Source organism: Eptatretus burgeri, chromosome 2 (genome assembly GCF_056783735.1).
Source record: "Eptatretus burgeri isolate ZD-2024b chromosome 2, Ebu_testis_v1, whole genome shotgun sequence".
Taxonomy (NCBI): Eukaryota; Metazoa; Chordata; class Myxini; order Myxiniformes; family Myxinidae; genus Eptatretus; species Eptatretus burgeri.
Window position 1 is genome coordinate 154,470,703 of NC_140962.1, and position 22,896 is coordinate 154,493,598.

Below are 22,896 nucleotides of genomic sequence, written 5' to 3' on the forward strand. Positions count from 1 at the left end.
GAGGACTGGGCCCCGAGCGATGGGAGGTTGCTCTTCCTGACGCAATGAATTCCATACGCTCTTGCTCTGCACGTCCACAAATGCCACTCCTCACGAACGTATGTTTACTCACCAACGACGTTATGTTGACAGACAAACGGTGCCCAACTGGCTGACCCACCCCGGTACAGTGTTCATGAAACGCCCGGTACGACAAAGCAAGTATGAACCGCTGGTGGAGGGGGTCGAACTCATTGACACTAATCCAGAGTATGCTCATGTCAGGCTCCCGGATGGCAGGGAGACCACTGTGTCGGTTCGCCATCTGGCTCCCTCAGGTACTGGCTCCCCTCCTGGCACTCCTCCTTCTGACATTTCCGGCCCAGGAACTGCGCCAGGCGACGGGGCTGCGGCGTTCCACCCGAGAGCGATCGAGGAGTCATCCCCGGCACAAGTCGAGGCTCACCAAGAGGATCGGGAGTCTCCCTCAAGTGAAACTGCCGTTTACTCCCGGAGAGGTCGAGACAAGGCCCCTCGACGACTCAATCTGTAAAGGAGATTATCGGCATTCTCGCTGCTCATGCTCCTATATGCCCATTATATCATATATCGATGCTCATTTCCATGCTCCTACAACTCAAAATAATCACTGCTTGGCATGTATGCTTCTGTAGATCTATTAGTCCGCGTTGCTTGAAATGTATACTCCTATAGTGCTAAAGCAATCATGGTGTGTAAGATGGGCCCCTAGTTACATTTTAAAGGTGAGGAGAATGTGGTGAATTAACGTGAATCGAGGGACATGACGCGGGATCACATGTTGTGCGTCTCGCGTATAAGGGGAGGTCTCTCTGCGGCACGAGGATTGTCCCCGGGGCATTGCTATTGACATCGGCTGTCCACTTGATGCTCGTTAACTGAAGGTGCTCATTGACTGGTGAGAATGGAGATTATATCGAACTCCGTGCTTACGCGGATTTAGTCTGCAATGGTTAACTGCACATGTATACGTTTCTGCTTATGTACTCCTAGCTGAACCTGTATTTCCTGGTGTGCCCACAGAAGCGGCTCCAATCAAATGGAATAAAGCCTAAACTCTGAAGGTTCACCTCTCGCTCTCATTTCAATATAAATATATATATATATATATATATGTATGTATATATATATATATATATGTATATATATATGTATATATTTCTTATGAAACATTCATTCCAACCCTGCAAGACCATGGCTTAAATGTTAATACACACACGTGTGATCCTCAACTGGATAGCGGGGAGGTACTATACAACAATAATGGTGGGGGCACTTCGGGTTGTGGTGTCCGCAGTCCAAAAACAAGTCACCCATTATTTAGGATGGTCAATCCAAACATCTGCTAGATTATTATAAGGACACTTTTCTAGCCCAATCACATTACATTTAACCTCATAACGATGTTTAGCATCGTTACTAAGATTTTCCAGGAGGTTGAACGATATTTGGATGGACTACACAACAAAACAGTATCACATAAACAATGGCAATCAGATTGTCGCGATGGAGTTGTTTTCACCGCGCTAAAATGGCGGCGGCCGTTGTTAACCGGAAGTAACCCAAAGTTGCGTCCGCTCATTGCTTCACCCCTCTTTGCACTCCACACATGAGCTTAAAATGTTGAGTTGACTGAGCATAGTTCCAAAATGTGGAGGGTAGGTATGGTGAAAAAATGGTGAGGAGGTGTGACGGCGAGAGCGAGACTGTGCAACTAAATAACAAGAAAAGGAGCAATCAGAGATTGCAGACCCTCGCCAGGACATGTTTCGTGTGGTGCGTCGTGTGGTGTTTGTGTACTGGTGTGTTACATAACTAATAAGAGACATAATTAGAACTGCCACTTTGTAAATGTTGGCAGTGATGACTGCTTCAGCCATTTCAGAGAAGAAGATTTTTGAAGGTTTTAAAAAAACAACAAACAATATGGCTGCCGAATCATGTGACCGATGACGTTACTAAAATTTATTTTGCGAACCATTTTATCCCTCAATGACCCTCAAAAATTTCCATACTGATCGGACGTAGCGTTCTGCATATGAAATTATGACGTCATAATGCAGGCACCGATGACATCATAAACAATTCACACATTCCCCATAAGGAGTACTTGCGACGTGCCGAGTTTAATTTTTTCTTTCCTTGGTTCGGTTTTAGATCCAGAGGTCCAAATGTTTTTGGTTTTTTTTCAATATGACTGCCACACCACGTGACCTATGATGTCATCATCATCATTAAAACATTCCACATGAGTCGTCGCATCAACGGTGAAAATTTCGTCTCAATCCGAAAAGCGGTTGCGGGGGAAATACGTGAAAGTTCTGTGCGGACAAACAAACAAACAAACAAACAAACGGACCCTCTCCTTCAGCAAGGGTTATAATATGTGTGGTCTGGTGAACTTGGTGTTGAGGGACGGGGGGGGGGGGGGGTGGCATCATAACTTCAGCAAAATTTGCTTACGTACTAAATATATGCTTGACCTCTGTAATACCTGCCAGGTTCGAGAGTGTGATGTTGAACATTCTCCACATCACCATTCGAATACAAATATCTGAACTCAGCTGAGATGAGAAGGAAGGGGCGGTCACCTGCATTGGGCGGTGTATAGTTACGTACCTGCCTTAACGCCGCTGTTTGGCTCGATCGTCAGGTTTTTTTTTCTTCAAAGTGTTTTAGTCAAAAGTTTTCTATTTTTATTTTTGACCAGTCGACCATCGCGAATCTTCGTAATTTAACAATTTTCCTTGTGGTTTATCTCGATAACATCCTCCCAGAGGAGCCAACAACAACAACAACATTCTCGGTTCCCATTCATCGCAGTTTGCACGTTGTTACCTCATTGCAGTACCCATTTAATGGCCGGCACTGCTTGTGCGGATCCACTGGCTCGAACAGGCCGAGTCGTCACAAAGAAAGAGTGCACGAGGGTAAGGTATCTCAGGTGAACCTGTTAAACATGAGATCGTCTTATCGAGTGGTCCATATGTCTTGTGACTCTATGGGGGTAAAAAGGGGGTTAAAAGGACGACGCAATGGGGGTCATGATGTCTTTCTGAGGGGCGAAGCTTGTTTCAGGAAACCCAGACTGAGCTGTGTCTTATTGCGTTCCGTGGAATATCGTTTCATCGACTAGAACCAAGGAGCAAGCGTGTGCACAGTTGGAGACCGAGTGGAACCAGGATGGACAAGTCGGCGCACCCGGACACCTCCAACGGGTCTGGAGAGAGGTAATGATCACGTGATGATCTTGTCTCTCCATCATGGTTTATAGCTGTGGGGGAACTCAACTCTGGGAAGGGATTGAAACAGCAAAAGCGCCGACCTTGCGTAGGCCTTCTTGGTTGCTTTATGCAGCTTCTTCTGCTGGAATACCATGGGAAGTGTCAATTTATTTATATAATCCCAGGCACTTTTTCTGTCCAATGTCGGGAGTATCCTGTCCAAGAACGTGTTGGAATCGACGCTCTGCATCGTCGATATGCACAACCAAAGTTTACGACTTTTATTTGCAGTGGTTTGTTGTTTAAATGTGTCCATAGTCGTATTTATTCGTGAGGATGACTGGATATTTATTTTCCTCACCTCAACACGTCGATGGTATTTGTAAATTTTGTTAAACGAACAGAAACCTGTGGTAAAAATACCACGATGTGGTAAAAAAAAAAGGAAACCTTTTATTCTTGCGCTGGTTTAAAGACCTCAAATAATGGGAGTTTCTTTATCAACAGAAAAGAAAAAGAATTTTGGAGGATGTTCGAAGCAGCGGTCTGTTGCTTACACACTGCCCAGGTTCAATCATTATGAAAAATTTTTTGTCTAATTAAAAAAAAAAATTCTCACCCATGTCCAAAGGAAGCTATGCAGTGAAGCTGCTGCCCCGCTTAAAAAGTAGCCCCGTGGGGGACTGACGGTTACTTCCCCAACACGCAGAGTGACCTTACTGTCCTGATTTAAACTAAACAACAACAAATTAGAAAGGAACAAAACGTGGTTGGTTTGAAAGGTTGTTCGTTCTTCACTTTTGCCGGACAAACGAATGGATGGATGAAGGAAGGACATAGGGTCATTCCGTATCAAATCAACAAATTTTCAGAAAAGTTCCAGGTCGACCATCTCAGATTTTCATTCAGGTGTCTACTGCATTTATTTTTTAATGTTCGGCCCTTTCAAAAAGGGAAAAATATGAAATTTCATGATTTTCAGGTCCAAAAAAATCACATGTGGCCTACCTTCAAAATATAAGTGCTTAGTATCAAATGAAAGCTCCTTTCATGTACTATAACTGTACCAAATCTCATTAGTTTTATAGCAATCCTTCATGTCCTATCAACCCCATCAATAAAACCCCAAAACGAATTTGACTCATTATTGGCAATGTCATTTGTGAGCTGTTAAGTCAATTAATTTCTGGGTCTCACTTAAACAAAAATTTTCAGGCATTAAATATCAAAATATCAATGCACAAACCAATTCTCACATGTCTATTAAGGTGAGTTTTTTTCATTACACATCTCCAACATGGTGAATAATTGACCCATCTGTAAGTACCCGGTAATGCTAATGAGTAAAAATACACTTCCAGAGGAAATGGTTTTGTTTGTTTGCTTTAATATTTAAAAACTTTTAACATTGAACAATAGTGTGTTTCACCTTTAAGCATAAAGAATTAAAGTACTAGAGTCTTTAATCTGAAGCTGACTCAGGATCTATTTTTAGCATAGCCTAGTTCTAGGGATGGGTTATTTTTAAACTTGGGGTGGTGTGCAAAAGTTTCTGAAAGTTGTAATTTGGAAGCACACTAACAAGATGGACCTGGTCTGCAGAAAACAATTGAAAACTTGTACAGTTGGTTCTATTCTTCAAGAAGAAACAGAATGTCATAAAACAACCTATTGCAGGTAAGGTTTTTATAGTTATTACTAATACAATAAATGCATACAAAGGGCAATTTTCAAATGCATGTCTGATTCTTTCTAAATTATACTGTCTTTATTTTATGAATCAGTAGTTGAGCTAATGTGTGCATTGCTTTGATGTCATTGGATTCTAAACAAAACTTGCACAATATTATCAGTGCCTGAATAACTTCAGTAATATGTGATGTATTGGTCATTTGAAGGGATCAACTTTGAAGCTTTCAAGTGGAAATTAACAGTTATTTTGACTAATGGCCTGGCCACACTGACATTGCATTGCGTTGCGCTGTGTTTTTTTGTAAGGTGTTTTGTACTGTGTGCTCTAAATAGATTTAACGCACTGGTGTTGTTTAGCTTTGTTGATGGGGTTGCTAGGACATGAAGGATTGCTTTAAAACTAATGAGATTTGGTACAGTTATAGTACATGAAAGGAGCTTTCATTTGATACCAAGCACGTATATTTTGAAGGTAGGCCACATGTGATTTTTTTGACCTGAAAATCATGAAATTTCATATTTCTCCCTTTTTGAAAGGGCCTAAAATAAAAAACCAATGTCACCCGCAGGGTGACCCGTATCTTGCCAAAAGGTGACCACGTATGACTTCTTTAAGGTCACACTGAGGTGAACAGAGCTGCTATCCACCAGGAGCGACTCCTTGAGGAATATCTGCCTACGAGAGATTCCGATGAGAATCGTTCTGCAGAGTAACCATGAAAAATATGCGTTTGCCTCATAACGTCATCAAATGACGTCATGATGTCTCAACCTTGACATATCTAGAAAGCACTCATCGAGGTGTTCAATTTGAGGTGCTACACGATATGGTTCCTAAAACTTGAAAATTTGACCTTGGGGTCAAATATGTTTGACCTCAGGTGCTAACCATGAAGGTCAAGGCCAATCGCCACCAAAAACTAATCAGCTGAGCGCCAGACCATATACTACATTCCCATAAAGTTTGGAGATGATTCGATTAAAATTACTCAAAAAATAAGGGTTTCGTCGACCTCCATGATTTACCACAAAGTGACTTTGACCTTTGACCTTGACCTTTATGTGTGCTGAAGGGTATTGTAATAATATGTGTACCCACAAGAGTTTCCGATGAGAATTGTGCTCTACAGAGTGATATAAAGGTGAAAAATCCAATGATTACAGACAAACAAACAAAAAAAAAAACTTACCAAGTAACAGATCTTGCAAAAACTTCGTTTTGGCAAGATAAAAATAAATGCAGTAGACACCTGGTAATTCATATTTTGGGATACATTTTAGTATATTTTTCACACAAAAAATTACATGGGTGACACAATAAATGAAAGGTACTTTAACATGGGTCAAAGTTGCCCGTTTCAATCGTGCTATTTTGATTTTTCCATTTTTGAGGGTGGCTGCAGGCCTCATTTTTCTGCAATGTATCCGGCTTTATTTTTTCTTTAAAATACCATAAAAGTTGCATTAGGAAAAAAAATTTCATTACTCTATCTCAAACAGATGCCAAGAAATGGGTTGCTGAAATTGAAGGATAATTAGGGGGTCGTTTTTCTTCAACCAATCTTGACACGCTCTAGTGGTCATGTCTCAAAAACTCCTTGGAATACAGAACTAATATTTGACATTTTTTCTGTTCAATATTTGTCCAACCCACACAAAAAAAATCATGAAAATCTGAGATGGTCGACCTGGAGGCATTTGTTGATTTGACACGGAATGACCCCATAACAAATACTGAAGCGGCTGCAGCGCTTAAAAAAATGAAATTTCCCGTCGTCAGTTTTACTGAAAAATTTTTTTTCCCGACAGACAGCGCCCGCCTATTATATCCTGTATGTATTATGAGACGGCCATGGATGGTTCATTCTTTCAAAAGTGGACAGCATAGAACAGAACTGGATTTGGTGGTTGTAAGGAAGTGACAATTGTGGAGGGTTAAGGATTGTAAGGTAGTGGTGTTGAGAGCACATTACAACCCAGCACAAGCTTGTGGTGTTTGTGATACGGATGGAGAAAAGGAGCGAGGTTAACAGCAGGGATCAGAAGATTATTCGGTGGGTGGAAGTGAAGGGGAAATGTCCTCATGGAGTACAAGAAGAGGTTGAGGGATAGGTATGAACAACTTGGTGAAGAAGCAGAAGGTCTGCAGGAGGAGTGGAAGAAATACGGCGAGGTGTTTCGGGAAATTGTGGAAGTTTGTGGAAGGACGTCAGGAAAGGGTGTGTCGTCTAGGGACAGAAACCAGTTATGCTGGATGGAGGAGGTAGCGAAGGCAGTTGGTGAAAAGGAGGTTTGGAAGAGGAAAGAGATGATCAAGGATAGAGGGAGCCAACCGGATGCAAGGTTGATCCACCTATCTGGGCAAAAGAAGAAGGCAGCAAGGAGAGTTGTGGATAAGGCAAGGAATGATATGGAGGAGGAGGTATACAACAAGTTGGAAGAGGATGTTGGGAAGAATATGGTTTTTAAACTGGCTCACAGGGATGAGGATAGTAAGGACATGAAGGGGATGCAATGATTAAGGATGGGGGTGGTACGCTAGTGACAGAGAGTGGTGGGGTAGTATTGAAGGTGTGGGAAGTAAATTTTGGGGAGTTGTTGAACCGGGGAGAGGGCGGCAGCGAGCCGGAGTGACCGTGTTGTGCAGAGGGGAAAGTGGAGATCATGGAGGAGGAGGAGGTGCGGACAGCATTGAAAAGGATGAAGAAGGCAAGAGTGCCAGCCATTGATGAGGTATGTACATAGATTATAATTGCAGTGGGAGAAGTTGGAGTCATTTGGACAAAGAGGCTCTTGAATGTATGTTTGGGAGAGGGTTCAATTCTGGAGGAATGGAGGAGAGGGTGAGTTGTGCCGATATGGAAGGGGAAGGGTGATGTTCAAGATCCAGGAAAGTACAGGGGCATTATGCTCAGTCATGTAATGAAGTGCTGGAGAGGATTCTGTATGGGAGGATAAGGAAGAGTGTGCAGATGGAGATCGGAGAAGAGCAGCAGGGGTTTAGAAAGGGGAAGGGGACGACGGGTGGGATGTTCATGCTGAGACTTGCAGGTGGAGAAGAGGTTGGAGGTGCAAGGTGAGATGGCATTGAGATTTATGGGCCTGGAGAAGGCCGACAACGCTGTCCCGAGAGAGATGGTGATAGCAACACTGAGGTGGATGGGAGTGCCAGAAGCAGAAGTTAGGTTTGTGGAAGGGAAGAGTTTTGATTGAACTACTCAGACATCCTAGGACCAGTGTGAACATCGGCTTGAGGCAGAGAAGTGCTCCTAGCCCAATAATGTCTCTCATGGTGATGGAGCTGGTAATTTGGAAAGTGAACATTAGGGGTATTCTGGGGAGGATGTTGTATGTGGATGATCTGACTATTGTGGTGGAGAGTGCATGGGAGATGCAGGAGGTATTGGAGGAGTGGAAGGAAGCATTTGGGAAGCATGGGCTGAAGATGAGTATGGAGAAGACTGAGGTGATGTGGGTCAGGCAGCAAAGAAAATAAATGAATATCAGGTTAGAGGGGAAGGACAGCAGGTAGAGAAATAGGTTTGAGTATCTGGGAGGAACAGTGACCGGCCTCACATGGAGACAGGTTTTACGCCAAACGTTCTTCCCATCTAACCTCCTGGAGCACATGGTCCATACGATTGTTAACCCATTTTTGCCGTGGATTTCCATCTCCCACTTCCATGTAACAATATTGTATTTTATGTCTGCTTGTTATAATGTGTAATTTCCTTTTCTTTTTTTTTTGTCTGGTGAACAGGCTCTACATTGTCTATCTTGACAGAGCAGTTTAAGAACTCAAACAAGAACAAGATAAACTTGACAAGGCCCCGGGGTGGCGTTTATCCCATCCCGATATGGCTGGAGAGCCAGGGCTTGACCGAGGAGTCGCTTCGAGCCGCGGTTACGGAGCTGGGGATCGAGATCCTTGGAGCGCTCTGTGCACGTGCCGAGCCGCCTCCAGCGAGGGTTCAACTTTGTTCTTTGGCTGCACAAAAGTTCACTTCAACCATGTACGCCGGGCTCTGCCGTTTCATGGAGTCGTGCCTTGTGTCACAAGGCCCACAACAGCTCGAAAGTGTAACGAGCATCAAGGAGACTGAAGGACGTGCTCGAGGACCTCCTGGAGACCTGTGGAAAAAGGGAGAAGATAAGGACTCTGTTGGTGTCAAAGAGGAGGAAAGAGACCTGGAAGATGGTGAGTTGTGTAAACTGCAGATCGATCTTCATCTTCTTCCTCTTATTTTGAAGCAATTGGGTGACAATGCACAAATAAATTAGTTTTCAACATTTGTGAATATTTGTGAAACCCGTAGTCTTTGCAGTCGTTGGCCAACCGATAAACTGTAGTTATGGAATGACCCTGACAAAGCAGGTAGCCTCGTCCATAGAATGCTTCCTCCCAAAAAGTAAATTTTTCATGAATGTATCCTCATGTTTAAGGATGAGCAATTTCTCAACAAAATAATCTTTTAAAGTGAATATCAAGTCATTCCAACTGTATGACTAGAAAGAGCAATCAGAGATTGTAGACCCTCGTCATGACTTGTTTTGTGTGGTATTTGGTTGCTGAGTTATGTAATTGATAATAAAAAAGAAGATTTAATTGATCCATAATTAACATGTTCCAATATGGAATTAATAGATGCACTCATGTTCCAATAGCACGTAATAAATCGACGCACTAGCGTTCCAATGGTATGTAATGAATAGACGTACAGTAAACCCTCCTCCAACTCGGGTCTTCACAACGTAGATTTGTTGATACACGTGGGAATAAAGGTGACACTTATTTCTCGAACGTGCATAAAGCTCGATTATACGTGGGTTTGAATGTGGTGTTGTGACCGTGTCATGCGTAGAGATGATGTCTTCCGACATCTTCTACACCCCCCCCCCCCCACCAAACATTTTTTTTTTGTCTGAATGGTGCCTTGGTCGAATGAGCATGTGCCCAAGAGATTTATTTAACTGATCATAATTTTTAGCAGCAAGGAAGGCTGGCTTGGGATCTTAGGGTCCTGAGTTCTAGCCCCGTTGGCTGCTAAATTAACACCAGGTGGGGTTGACTCAGCTTGTCATCCTTCTGAGGTGAGCAAAATGAGTATCAATGTACTGGTAGAGTAGCACAGCATCAGTGGCATAGTCACGCCCCAACAAAATGAAAGCTACACAGCAGCCAAACTGCCATACTCAAGAAGAAATACATTGTGGCACCGAAACATGAATCCTCTCCAAGTGGTAGTGGAGTGAAGAAATCCTGTATGGTTTTGACATGAGCGGAGAAAACCGTGATTTTTAGACAAGTTCCGTGGCGGGATGAATGTAGCGTCAGTTGGCCATGAGTATCGTGTCGAGTCCACCATACGCACCATTCGTTCCAAGCCCAAGTTCCTGGAGTTTCGAAACAGACAAAGGTTATGCCCCAGAACAGGTGTTCTACGTGGATGAAACGGGGCTTTTCTACAGGGTGCCCCACAGAAAACCAGGAAATTTGGTACAGTTTATTTAAAACAAAACAAAAGCAAACTTCGATGTTGTGTAAAACAAAGATACACTTTATTTTCAAACAAAACAAAAGCAAACTAAAATGTAGTGTAAAACAAAGATGCACTTTATTAATACATTAGTTTATTGATATGGTAAAATACGGCAAAATAAATCTCAAAATCTCAAATTTCCTGGTTTTCTGTGGGGCACCCTGTACAAGAAAATGCCATGGCGCAGAGGGCAGAACATGGCACCCCCTCCCAATATACAAACTTAACCCCCCCTCTACAAATTTATATACAGTATATGCCTAGGTATTCCCTCTGACATTTTAATAACAAAAAAAATCTTATTAAATATTTAGCGGCATGTTATGTTCCACAGCCGCGTTCCCGATCCCCATTTATCACATGAGGTCCTAAGCTTGCGCAGCACGATTTTGTCAAACGCAGCAATTTCCAGGAACCTAACCCCTCGCCTTGGATGAGGGCTCACTGTACTCACATTTCAATAGTATGTAATTGACAGTCGCGTTCCAAAGGTATGTAATTAAGACATAATTACATTTCAATAGTGCATAATTGATAGAGATGCTCACATTCTGTACAGACAGAAAAACAAACGGACCCAAGATGCAATACAGTCAGTTGGAATCCCCGACCAACTATAAACTGTTGCCCTGGTGTTTCACAGGGTGATGCATCGATGTGCGCGTCATGATATACTGGACCTGCCATCTGCTGCCGTTAGTTGGACATTAAAGGAACACTCTGGGCATTTTAAAAAGGCTTGCATTCAATCATCCGCGTTTCAAAACTTACATCTGTGAATATGTGCGACTTAGAAAAACAATTGGAAAAATCTGGACTTACTAGTCGGTAAAGCCAACGTTTTGGCGAGAATCCACTCGCCTTGGTCACGGCAGATGTTCAGATGAAGAAGCAGCTTGAGAATTGCCACGTGACATCTGCCGGTGGTGTGGTAAGTTGGTCTGTGAAAGTTTCAGCTGGCATAGAAAAGATGTTATAGTGTTGCGAATCTGGAAGCCATGAGCACACAACATACAGGTCCTTTAGATTAGTTATGTCGGTAAGTACATGTTGCCAGTTAGGGTCCCGACCCTAGTCTAATGGGTAATTAAATGTTCCTGCGCTGTGGAGTTATTTTAATAGTCAGGTTTTCTTTTCTGTTCATTTATTTTTACAACACCGACATCAACACCGACGACGCCGCATCACCCTCACCTTCACCTTGCTCTGGCCGATGTCAGGGGTGGGCGGAGCCCCTGCAGAAACATGTTGCTCAACTTCCTGTGTGAGGGGCCGTCCTTTGGAAGAGGGTGGAGTTCGGGGAGGAGCTGCGCAGCGGCCCTCGACCAATTGGCGTGCAGTGGGTGGGGTGACCACCACTCAGCCAATCCGGGCCCGTGACAGGAGGAAAGGGCTCCGCGTGACATCACCATGCCCCCGGGCCAATCAAGGGGTTTGCCGCCCATTTTGGCCAGTGAGAGAGACGAAGAGCGACTTTGCGTGCCAAAACCAGCCAGTGAGAGAGGGAGGGTCGCGAGGAGGTGCCCCCCAACCCCCTTCCGAAGCGGGGGGGGGTATAAATATGGGCGCGGCTCTGCACGTTCGTTGTTGTTCTTCTGGGCGTGGTTCTCCTGTTGTTCTGGGAGTGGTTCTCCAGTCGTTCTGGGCGTTGTTCTCCTGTCATTCTCCACTGGTTCTCCTGTTGTTCTGGGAAGTGTCTGCGCACGGAGGGTCTTCTCCCGCCAGCCTTCGCTCACTTGGATCGTCCGGATCGTGCAAGGGGTCCAGTTCGGCCCCGAGGACCTGGTCCTTGAAGACCGCATGAGGCGGGCAGGTCCGAGATAGGTCTCAATAAAGACCAATTGGTCCGATGATTCTTTGGGGGTGTGCGTATGTGTGTTTGTGGCACCCTCCTAATAAGTAGTGAATTGTTTAAGTGCCTTTGCTTTATATACTTGCATTTCTGATATTCGGTATAGCTCTGCCTTATGTGCTCCCCTCATTCCCCCATTGCATTATAAATAAACCTCCATTTGTTCAATGTTTTCAGCTCGTTCGCATCCCTTCTTTCATTGACTGAGCGTGTTGCGTGCCGGGGAATTAGCAGGCCACTGCCATTGCCGTTGTACCAGGACAATCGGGACCGACGGTTCTTGGCGATTAAACCGCTTGAATCGCACATGGAACGAGTGCGCTAAGCGGCTCGTTTTCATACGAGTTCCGTCGAGGGTGTGAAGACTCGGTAGATCGCCACATGGTCTCTAGGTATTTTGAAGATTTGGCAAATAACCCTGTACCACGTGGTGGAAATATTGACCCTTCACGGTCCGAAAGGGACCCGTGCTCTTCGGACTTTTCCGAACAGTACGATCTGAATTCCAGGCGATTGGTCGAGCTGACTTGCGGCTCCATCTGGTGGTCGTGCCGCGGCCGACGTCCCGGCCCCGCGACAATAGCTTTGTTCTCCGTACGTGACGGATGAAATTGCAAATCGCCCTTTTTGTTGAGCGATGGCGATTCAACTCGTTCCCAAATGGATTCCTTTCCACCTCGAGCAAACCACTTTTTTCTCTGTCTCTGACAACCACTTGACTTATCAAAGCTGTGACCATTCAGGTTCAGGTGTGTGTGTGTGTGTGTGTGTGTGTGTATATACAGCACCAGAGTGGTGATTTTTGGTTTTGCCAGTGACGTCGCACAATGAACTCGCCTTGATCCGAACGGCGGCTTTACATGGAGAACTAGAACGGGTACTCATGGAGCGCATGCCTTTGCCGCCACTACTTTTTTTGTTCTTCGTATGAGTGTGGGGAACTGGTTTCATATGAATGGTCTTATGACACAAACCACATATCTATAATGTCATGACCCCCCCCCCCCACTTTTGGGGGCTACGGACTAAACAACAATCAACTCGCGTCGTTTTGGCGAGTCTTCACTCGCAAGCTCGGTGAATACAACGTTTCAACAAGAGAAGGTAATCTTGTTTTCAAGGTCGTGACCCCCCTGACCTTTGACCCCTAACCGGTAACAAGAGTATGGGTGTCATTGTGTCATATTGCATATCACAAGATGAGGCATTGAATTCTGAACATTTTGGCGTTAGTTGCATGCAAATTGAATAAAAATTGACCGTGTTATCGTAAAAAGACGATGTTGACCTTTTCGTGACCTTGACCTTTGACCCGAACGTTCCCAAAATCTAATTGAATGCTTCCTGGCTAATAACCAATCATCCCACCAAATTTCATGCAATTCGGTTTAATACTTTTTGAGTTATACGAATCGCAAAATTACAAATAAATAAATAAATACACGCCGACCAAAACATAACCTTTCGCAGAATGCGAAGGTAACTAGAACGGGCACTCATAGAGCACATACCTTCGATGCCACTACTTTTTTTGTTCTTGGTATGAGTGTGGGGAACTGGTTTGATGCTGGTTTCATGCAAATCGAATAAGAATTGACTGAGTTATGCCGAAAACCGCATATTTTTCAAGGGCGTGACCCGACATTTTACCCCAACCGGTGACATGTGTTATGATGTCAGTGTCACAAGATTGGGCATTAAATTCTGAAGATTTTGGTGCTGGGTTCATGTAAAGCGGACAAGAATTGACCGCGTTATGACAAAAACCGCATATTTTTCAAGGTCATGACCCCCCTGACCTTTGACCCCTAACCGGTAACAAGAGTATGGGCATCATTGTGTCATATTGCATATCACAAGATGAGACGTTGAATTCTAAACATTTTGGCGTTAGTTGCATGCAAATTGAATAAAAATTGACCGTGTTATCGTAAAAAGACGATTTTGACCTTTTCGTGACCTTGACCTTGACCTTTGACCCGAACGATCACAAAATCTAATCGAATGCTTCCTGGCTAATAACCAATCATCCCACCAAATTTCATGCAATTCGGTTTAATACTTTTTGAGTTATACGAATCGCAAGATTACAAACAAACAAACAAACAAACAAACAAACAAACAAACAAACAAACAAACAAACAAACAAATAAATACATACATACATACATACATACATACATACATGCCGACCAAAACATAACCTTTCGCAGAATGCGAAGGTAAACAGTGCATGTTGAGCTCGGATTCCGATACCGATTCCACCATCATTATTAACTGTGAAGATTCTCAGTTAGTTAAAACTGATCAGTGTGATTTTGAAGAAACTATTTGAGACAAAATTAGTGGTGGGAATGATGGAGCCTTATCGTTTCGAGCCTAATGGGAGCGATTCAGAGGAAGAAGGCGGAAGTGAAGATGGAGGTGTTAAAAAGATGAAAATGCCGGTCACATGTTCACGACTGCTTGGTAGGTTTTGCATATTGTACAATTCATGATTCATAAGGGATTTTGTATAAATCGACAAATGAGTTTTTGCAGCTGGCATGGAAATCCCCCGGTTTTGAACGGCTCAACTCCTGTGAAAGTACTCAAGCAGAAATACCTGTTATCGCTCGACAGCCGGACAAAATGGGCACACAGACACTGCGGACGAAATGGGTGACTAATGCTCTATCCCATCGTTGCAGGCTGACAAGGTGTCTTGTATGTTACCGGATCTTCCCGTTTCATGCTTTCCCCAGACGCCATTTGTGTTTGTGCTGTGTCCCACCGTCGTGTCCGTGAGATGTCGATGTCCCGCCCCAGTGGAGGGGGTAGTGGTGCTATCGTGGAGAGGGATGTGGGGTGGTAGTGGGTATTGTTGGGGGTGAAGGTTGATGTGGGAGCGGGGAGAAGTGGGGCACTCTGAAGGTTTTCACGTCCTAGGTCAAATCCTCTTGGAGGAATAGGTGATGATTCATACTTTCTCGATCCTGATCCACATGCGGGTATTTTGGACAAACCTCATCCAATTTCTGGCAAACTTCGGATCTTTCGGCCATTGGTGTAGCAAGAAACCACCTCGTTTGTATTGCTATACGTGCACCATTGCACCAAGGACGCATCGACTCGGGCATATTTGTGCAAAATCGAAAATTATTTGCCTTTTGAGTTGAATCGTACTGTGATGTAACCCAGAGACAGTACGGATGTGGCATCATGGCTAATCCGAAGAAGAAGAAGAAGAAGAAGAAGAAGAAGAAGAAGAAGTTGATTCGGTAGTCAGAAAAAGACGCATCGTATCCATTTTGTAGGATGTAAAGGGATAGATTAGCGTCGAAGTGGTCTGAGCGTTTCTGTTCCCCTTTAATACGGATATACACCTCGACAAGGAATTCACCAAAGGTGGAAAACTCCTTTAGGGAGGAGGAAAGGAGGGATTAAGTCACTCCAACCTCCATCGTGCAACCCTTACTCTTCCTGTCAAGTTTGGTTGAGATTGGATAAGTAACGACCAAATTGATTGCGGTCAAAAATACAGCCAGACAAGCATACACCAAATGGCGTATTTTATTCCGATTGAAGAATATATTTTAACACTGCGCGGGATATCGTGTTCGATGAACTCTCATTTTTTTCGATCTTGTTGAAAGAAATATGTATCATCACGGAAGTTATGAGACTGATCATCTGGTATCTATCTCTATTCTTGTCAAATACTCCCAAATTTTTATTGCGTGTACATTTGACTCACCCATTAGGTATGGGTACTGGCCTCATAGAAAACAACTGGAGCCGTTTCAAGAACTTCGTTTTTCAGACAAATGGGATGGAATGCTCCGTTCTCTGTCACACAACTTTCATCGTCGTATTGGTTCAGTGAAATGGCAGCAGATACACTCCACCCCGATCGGTATCACAACACATCGCCCGCATGGACACCAGTCGGTATTTTGCAGTTCTCGCATGACATCAATTTAGTCATCATGATGATGACGGTTGATGTCATCAGTTTCGGGGTCGTGCTGATTGGTCAGAATACTTTTCTTGACATATTTACTTTATAAGGTGATATTAAAAAAAAAAAAAAAAATATATATATATATATATATATATATATATATATATATATATATATATATATATATATATATATATATATATATATATATATATACACTAGCGATACCTGTGCACATGCACGAGATAGCAGTACAACGTAGCTGGTAGCAGACGACAGACCGTACACAGGGAATGACAAAAATACGCATTGTGCAAAATGCAAGTGGTACTATGGAACGCCAAGACTTCCCAAACATTGTTGGCATGTCCGCGAAGTGCCACAGCAATTTCATAGGGATCGTGTGACGGCGAGCCGAGTTTTTAGTGTGCAAGCTTGGTATTATAATAGAGATATTTCCAGGAATTTTTTTTAGCACATTACTGGGATGTTGTCACATGATTATATGCCCGGAGTGTTCCTTTAAAGCCCTCGTTGCCAGCTGCGAAGTTGGCCAGTTAGCGCCGGCACACTGACCCTTACAACAACCGTTGGTGTGGCACAGGGGTTCACAGTCACCATTCCATTGGAAAAGGTGCTTGAGGTATTTTCTCTTCACTTTATGGAGACACCACTCTTTGTAGTGGGTGGCTAACTAATAAAATTGTGCAATGAACATGAATTCTGGCCCTGTTGGCGAATATAGATGTGTTTTTCTATGACAATGATGAGCTTTGGTGTTTGGGCCAAAGTTCATGTGTATTTGTTTGACAAGCTTTGTTTGACTGGGTACTTTGGTCTTCAGGCTGAAGTACACGTCCTTAGTTTTGCTAAAATGTTTGATTCTTTGGAAAAAAAAATATTTTTTACATGAAGGAGGTTCCTCTCAACAGGAGCCAGGGAGGGAGAAACATATCTGTGGATCGATTCCTTCCGTAAGAGGTTAAGTGAATATCCTTTCAAACAATGCTTCTCAAGCCATGTATGCTGACTGATGCTGCGGTTAGCGGAGTCGCCGCTTACACTGGTTTCAGCAGACTGGAATGAAGTCGGTTTGCCAATTTAGTGTTTGTATAGTGTACCACATTATGTTCACAAGCGAAACGTCAATATCACAATAAAAAACTTTTAATTATTGATTAAATTGATGTAGAAACATGAAGTAGTGGGACTTTGGGGACCAAGCATCTTGCATCGGGTCGTCCCTCCATAACCATAATCTAGTGCGAGTTATTTGGCTGACTAAGCGTGGCGCCTCCGCATTTGATGATGCTTTGTCCGGAATCATACAGATTCCATTTAAATATTTGCATTCTATATGCAAATGGCATGCAGAACGGAAACTAACACGCAAACAAGTTTGATCTTCAATTTTGCAACACTTTTATCTCACCTGGACTTTAGTCAGGCGAGCTTATGTGATTGAGCAATGTCCGTAGTTGGGTGAGTGAGTGAGTGAGTGAGTGAGTGAGTCAGTCAGTCCAAAAACACTTCAGTCATTATCGCTTGAACCAAACGCACAATTTTGATGAAACTTGGCCACAACCTTCATCACCCATGATGGACCAAAGTTTGTTCACAACCTTGAACAAAAATATGTCGTTTTATCAGGGATGAAGGGGGGTCTGCGTGGGGGGGAGGGGGGGGGGGTTGAGTGACTTGCTCCTGATCCAGGTGAGCTTCAGAATGCATCGTCTTATTTTTAAATTTAATCCTATCATTGGCAAATATGCTGTAAGGGTCAAGAGAACCTAAAATGTTTAGAAAGATATTGGAGTGCCAATGGCTCAACTAACCTCAAGCTTGTTGTGGCGAGAGGTTAAAATCCCGCGGTTTTGAACGGCTCAACTCCTGTGGAGACATTCCGAATTAATGGCGGACAATGCACGCGCGGGTCGTGAGGAGAGACACGAGAACCTTAAAGCTTTTAAAACCAATGGGTTTATTCCCGAAACCACAAACTACCAGGGGAACATTGACCGACGGAGGGATACGACGACGGATAGTGGTGGGGAAGGAAATAAATGCAATTGATAAAGAAGTGATTATATAAAATGTGAATAAAACCTATGGTGCCACACACCAGGTTCAATCACGGACGGGAAAGGGACAAAACTGGGGGACTCGGCTCTGGTGGTAGCAGGCAATGAGCAGGATGGTGAGGAGGGATGATAATGTGATGGGCAGGATGACGGACAGGCTCTGGGTGACGAACAAGCACACGGCAAAGGCAGGCAAGAAGACCTCCTTCCTTAGATCTCTTCTCAGTATGTTCGTCATTCTCCTCAACGTCAAAGAAACTCTCCTCATTGTGTTAGCCTCAGAACTCTTTTCCTCAGACGTCCATGGTCCTCTCCGCATACACCCAACCGCCTTATCCACATCCTCCCTCTTCTCTCTGGGCAACGCTCAATACCTCCGAGGCGATCCATAGCACCGCCCTTTTTAGGTCATCTCTACTGAGATGACCTAATAAAGCCGGATCAAATGTACGTCCGTCCTTCAATTTTTCTTTCCGATGTTGATAAAACTTAGTATGTGGGTAGAGGTCGATGAGTGTTGCACAACGATATAACTTTTGTCCGGGTTCAAGGTCAGGGTCAAGGTCACGGGGTCACGTAAGTTATAAAAATCGCCATTTTCAAAACCTATCTAGTCTGCCATTCTACAAGATATTCGGCAACTGTTTATTGATTATGACATATTATTAGTAAAAAATATTACCTTGTATCTAACCGGACAGATTTTTGAATTTCCGTCCCGTTTGGCCGCCACGTAACCTGGAAGATGGTCAAAAACACCTCCTGGTACAAAGAAAACTTTTTACTTCCGATCTTGATGAAATTTGGTATGTGGGTAGAGGTCGATGAGTGATACCCAACGACATATTTTTTTCCCAGATTCGAGGTCAGGGTCAAGGTCACGAGGTCACGAAAGTTGTGAAAGTCGCCATTTTCAAAACTATCTAGTCTGTCATTTTAGGAGATATCTGGCAACGGTTCATCGATTATGATAGTAAAAAACATTATAGAGATGACCGTCACCCCAACACGGGGGTAATTTTTTTCTTCTGTCTTTCTCTTGCCGAGTCTCCCGGCAACCCTGGTAGAAATTTACATCGAGGGTATACGCAGTTTCCTTAATCATAATCCCAAATGATTACGACGGACCACCCCTTCTGTAGTGCACATACAAACAAGACATCCTCAAGCTGACGTGTCCCTACTTATTTTGGGCTTACTACCCGCACACAGACCATGCCAGTCTATACATTTCTATCTGCTCAACGATGATATATAACCCTCCCTCCCCCCGCAAATGTAACAATATATAAGCCCAATTATAAATTGCAATGGTATTAGTCTTGCCCGTTCCCAAAGGTGGAGAACCTGTAATCGGTCTGTTTGGTAGGAAGCAAGTGCAGTGAATCCCTATGTAGGTGTCCCATATGTATTGCCAGAACTACTATAATCGATATACCTTGGAGAGGCTGTGCATTGTTAATGTCGACTCTGTGATATTTACATTGGTGGAATGGTGCAAACAAACTGATGTTGTTTTCCATTTTTTTTTCTTCCTTTGTGTGAATGATCATCGTAGGGAGACAAGCAGAATGCATCAGGAAGTTCCCGTGCAGCTCGTGCTCTCACAGCTTCACCACAACAGCTGCTTTGCAGGTGCACAAGTTGTGGCACCATCCAGTTTCCAGTGCCAAAAAGTACAATTGTCCATATAGTACTGACAGGAAGAGGAATTATGACGCACACTTCCAGTCTTGCATTACAAAAACGATGTATACCTGTGACGTGTGTGGTCGACGATTCTGTAGATTAGAAAACTACAAGAAACACTCGAAGATTCACAGTGTGGTCGGGCCATACAAAGGCAAGGTGTGTACTTTTTCTGATTCGTCAACTTTTGAAAAACACAGAAGATGTGCCAAAGGACGCCCTTCATCGTATAATCCAACTAACAAGGGCGTTCACACCGGGGAGCACCTGCACACTTGTCAGGTGTGCGGTAAAGGATTGCATGATTTATCACATTGTAAGGAACATGTTCGGATTTACACAGGAGAGCGTCCATACACGTGCAAGGTGTGTACTAAAGCATTCTCCAATTCATCAAGTCTGAAAATACATACCCGAATCCACACCGGTGAGAAGCCATTTAAATGTGATGTGTGTGGCAAAGAATTCCGTCATTCATCACACCATCATGAACACAAACGAATCCACACCAGGGAGCGTCCATACATATGTGATGTCTGTGGTAAGGGATTCACTCAGTCAGCAACCCATGGGAAACACATGCGAATTCACACAGGAGAGCGTCCGTGCACATGTAGCGTGTGCGCTAAAGGATTTATTAAATCGCCGCATCATAGATGTCACATGAGAATTCACAGCCAGGAGCGTAAATACAAATGCACTGTGTGTGTAAAAGCTTTCTTTCATTCATCAAGTCTGAAAATGCACACTCGAATCCACACCGGTGAGAAACCGTTTAAATGTGATTGTGGCAAAGAATTCCGTCAGTCGTCACACTTTCTTCAACACAAACAAATTCACACAGGTGAGCGCCCGTACACATGCAAGATGTGCGGAAAGGGATTCGCTCAGTCATCAAACCATTGGAAACACATGCAAATTCACAAGGAGGAGCGCAGGTACACGTGCGAGACGTGTGGTAAGGGATTCGTTCAGTCATCAAACCATTGGAAACACATGCAAATCCATATGAGGGAGAACCCGTACAACAAACGTAAAACGAGACAAACTAAGCTCCAAATGAGCAAAAGAAATGTAAAAAGTCATCAAGAACATCGATGAGAAGAGGACTGTCTTCAATTGCAAAACATATTGTTCGTATGAGGTATGGGGGCTACATGGAAAAGGTAAACGTTTCGAGGACCGACTTAAAACTTCAAAAGATCCACAAAATACATTGAGGGTGCTTCCCTTCTGCTCTATGTGTTTCATTTTTGAGGAACTACTGGAAACAGACGGTCAAGCGAAACTGCTATACTTTTGCAAAATGCATGGAAACACCAAACTGGAAACCATAAGTTGCCTACAGAGTTGAACATCATCAGCAAATTGAACGGACATTTCCTCGATTTTTGTAACTCTTTTTCATATTCAAGGAGAAATTGGTGGAGATTGTGGGATGCCTTAATTCTATTCACAAGAAATGAGGGATAAGGGAAGGAAAACAACAACAACAACAACAACAACAACAAACGGAGAGTTCGTAGAACACCTTACCCCACGCAGTCTTGACAAAAAAGGACGTGGGAAGGATTACCCCCCAGCATTTTGATTCGGACGAAGTTAGTTGCAGTCTAAAAATGCATTGATTCTTCGAATCCTCTTGATGCAGCCGTTTTGTCTGACTCTTGATGTTATCCCTGAGATCGCATACGTCAAATTTGATTGGTCGAGATGGAGTGCAATTTTGCCTACATACTGTACTGCTAAATTGAAGGTTTTTGGAAGTTCAAGGAAGGTGATTCGTTTTCTATAATGTTAAATTTATGAAATTTGATTGAAGAAATTAAGTCGATCCACGATCATCGACTCACGTTACGGGTGCGGGGTAAAAAGAAAGCAAGGAGGACAATCCAAACACTCAGAAAATAAGAACTTCTCCCTGAAAATAAATCAATGCTAACTTATGCTTGAACACTGCACATTCGAGGAACGAAAAGGCAAACAACACCCCCAGAAAGAAAAAAGTCCAGCCCCTTCAACTCCACGCCTCCCCAAATATAAATCAAACACCACCATATCAAAAGGCAAAGAGTATAATTGCGAAACGAAATGGGACAAATGGAACAATTGTGGAAGGGAAACGGAAGTCAAAAACTGCTAAAGAGAATCTCAAAATAGGATAACTAGAAAGATTCTGGAAATATTTATGACTGCATGGGAACATAAGAATGTGCAACGGATCAAAGGCATATTTTGCTCGAGTGATCCTTCGAACCCTCCTGATGCACCTTTCATCTTCTGTTATACTAGTTACTTCGGTATTTGTATTTCTGCAACCTGTTTCAGTTGTTTTGCGTTAATTTTAATTTTGCATCGAATTCTCTCGTTTTTACTTTTCCCGTCGTTTAATGCAATGCCATGTTCTTGGCAGGTTAGCTCGTTACCGTTACTTGAAGATCATGTCAAGTTTCCACTGCGTTGTCACCGTACCTTCGGATCGTGACGTTGATGAATCTTTGAATACAGCTTTGTTTTAGTCTTCCTGACAATATTTTGTTGTCCAATTTCTTGCTCCAATTACTGCACCTTGATTGTAATAAATATTTGCAATTAAATAGATTGTTCTTTTTGTTTGTTCCGATTTCTTCATTACGTCGATGCATCATTTAAAAATTTTTTTGTGGGCTGGCAGATGGCCAAGATGTATGCACACTCATCTCTAAGCTGTGTAGCGTAGGTTTGAATCCTGACAGGCAGCTATAAACTGTCATCCTGTTACAGGAAAGGTGATTCATCAACCTGTGTTTCAGATGGACGTTAAACGAGAGTCCAATCTGCTGGCATTAGTTAGTGGGCGTTAAAGATCCCATGGTAT

General features: G+C 43.3%; 2 protein-coding genes across 2 annotated transcripts in view; one reads left to right on the forward strand and one right to left on the reverse strand.

Moving 5' to 3' along the window:
* Positions 1 to 2,785: 2,785 nt before the first annotated feature.
* Positions 2,786 to 22,650, forward strand: LOC147033628 (uncharacterized). The gene is made up of 4 exons (XM_085857287.1): positions 2,786 to 2,948; positions 3,155 to 3,248; positions 8,695 to 9,132; positions 19,909 to 22,650. The coding sequence occupies exons 1-4, from the start codon at positions 2,877 to 2,879 to the stop codon at positions 21,138 to 21,140; spliced, it is 1,836 nt and encodes a 611-aa protein (XP_085713413.1). The 5' UTR covers positions 2,786 to 2,876; the 3' UTR covers positions 21,141 to 22,650.
* LOC147033629 (uncharacterized) overlaps positions 8,938 to 22,896 on the reverse strand; it is a 30,840-nt gene continuing 16,881 nt past the window's right edge. Inside the window, exons 4-5 of the transcript XR_015051791.1 lie at positions 11,297 to 11,463; positions 8,938 to 9,065 (exon numbers count right to left, since the gene is read on the reverse strand). The gene's annotated coding sequence lies outside the window, so the exon portion shown is untranslated. The remainder of the gene's footprint in view (positions 9,066 to 11,296; positions 11,464 to 22,896) is intronic.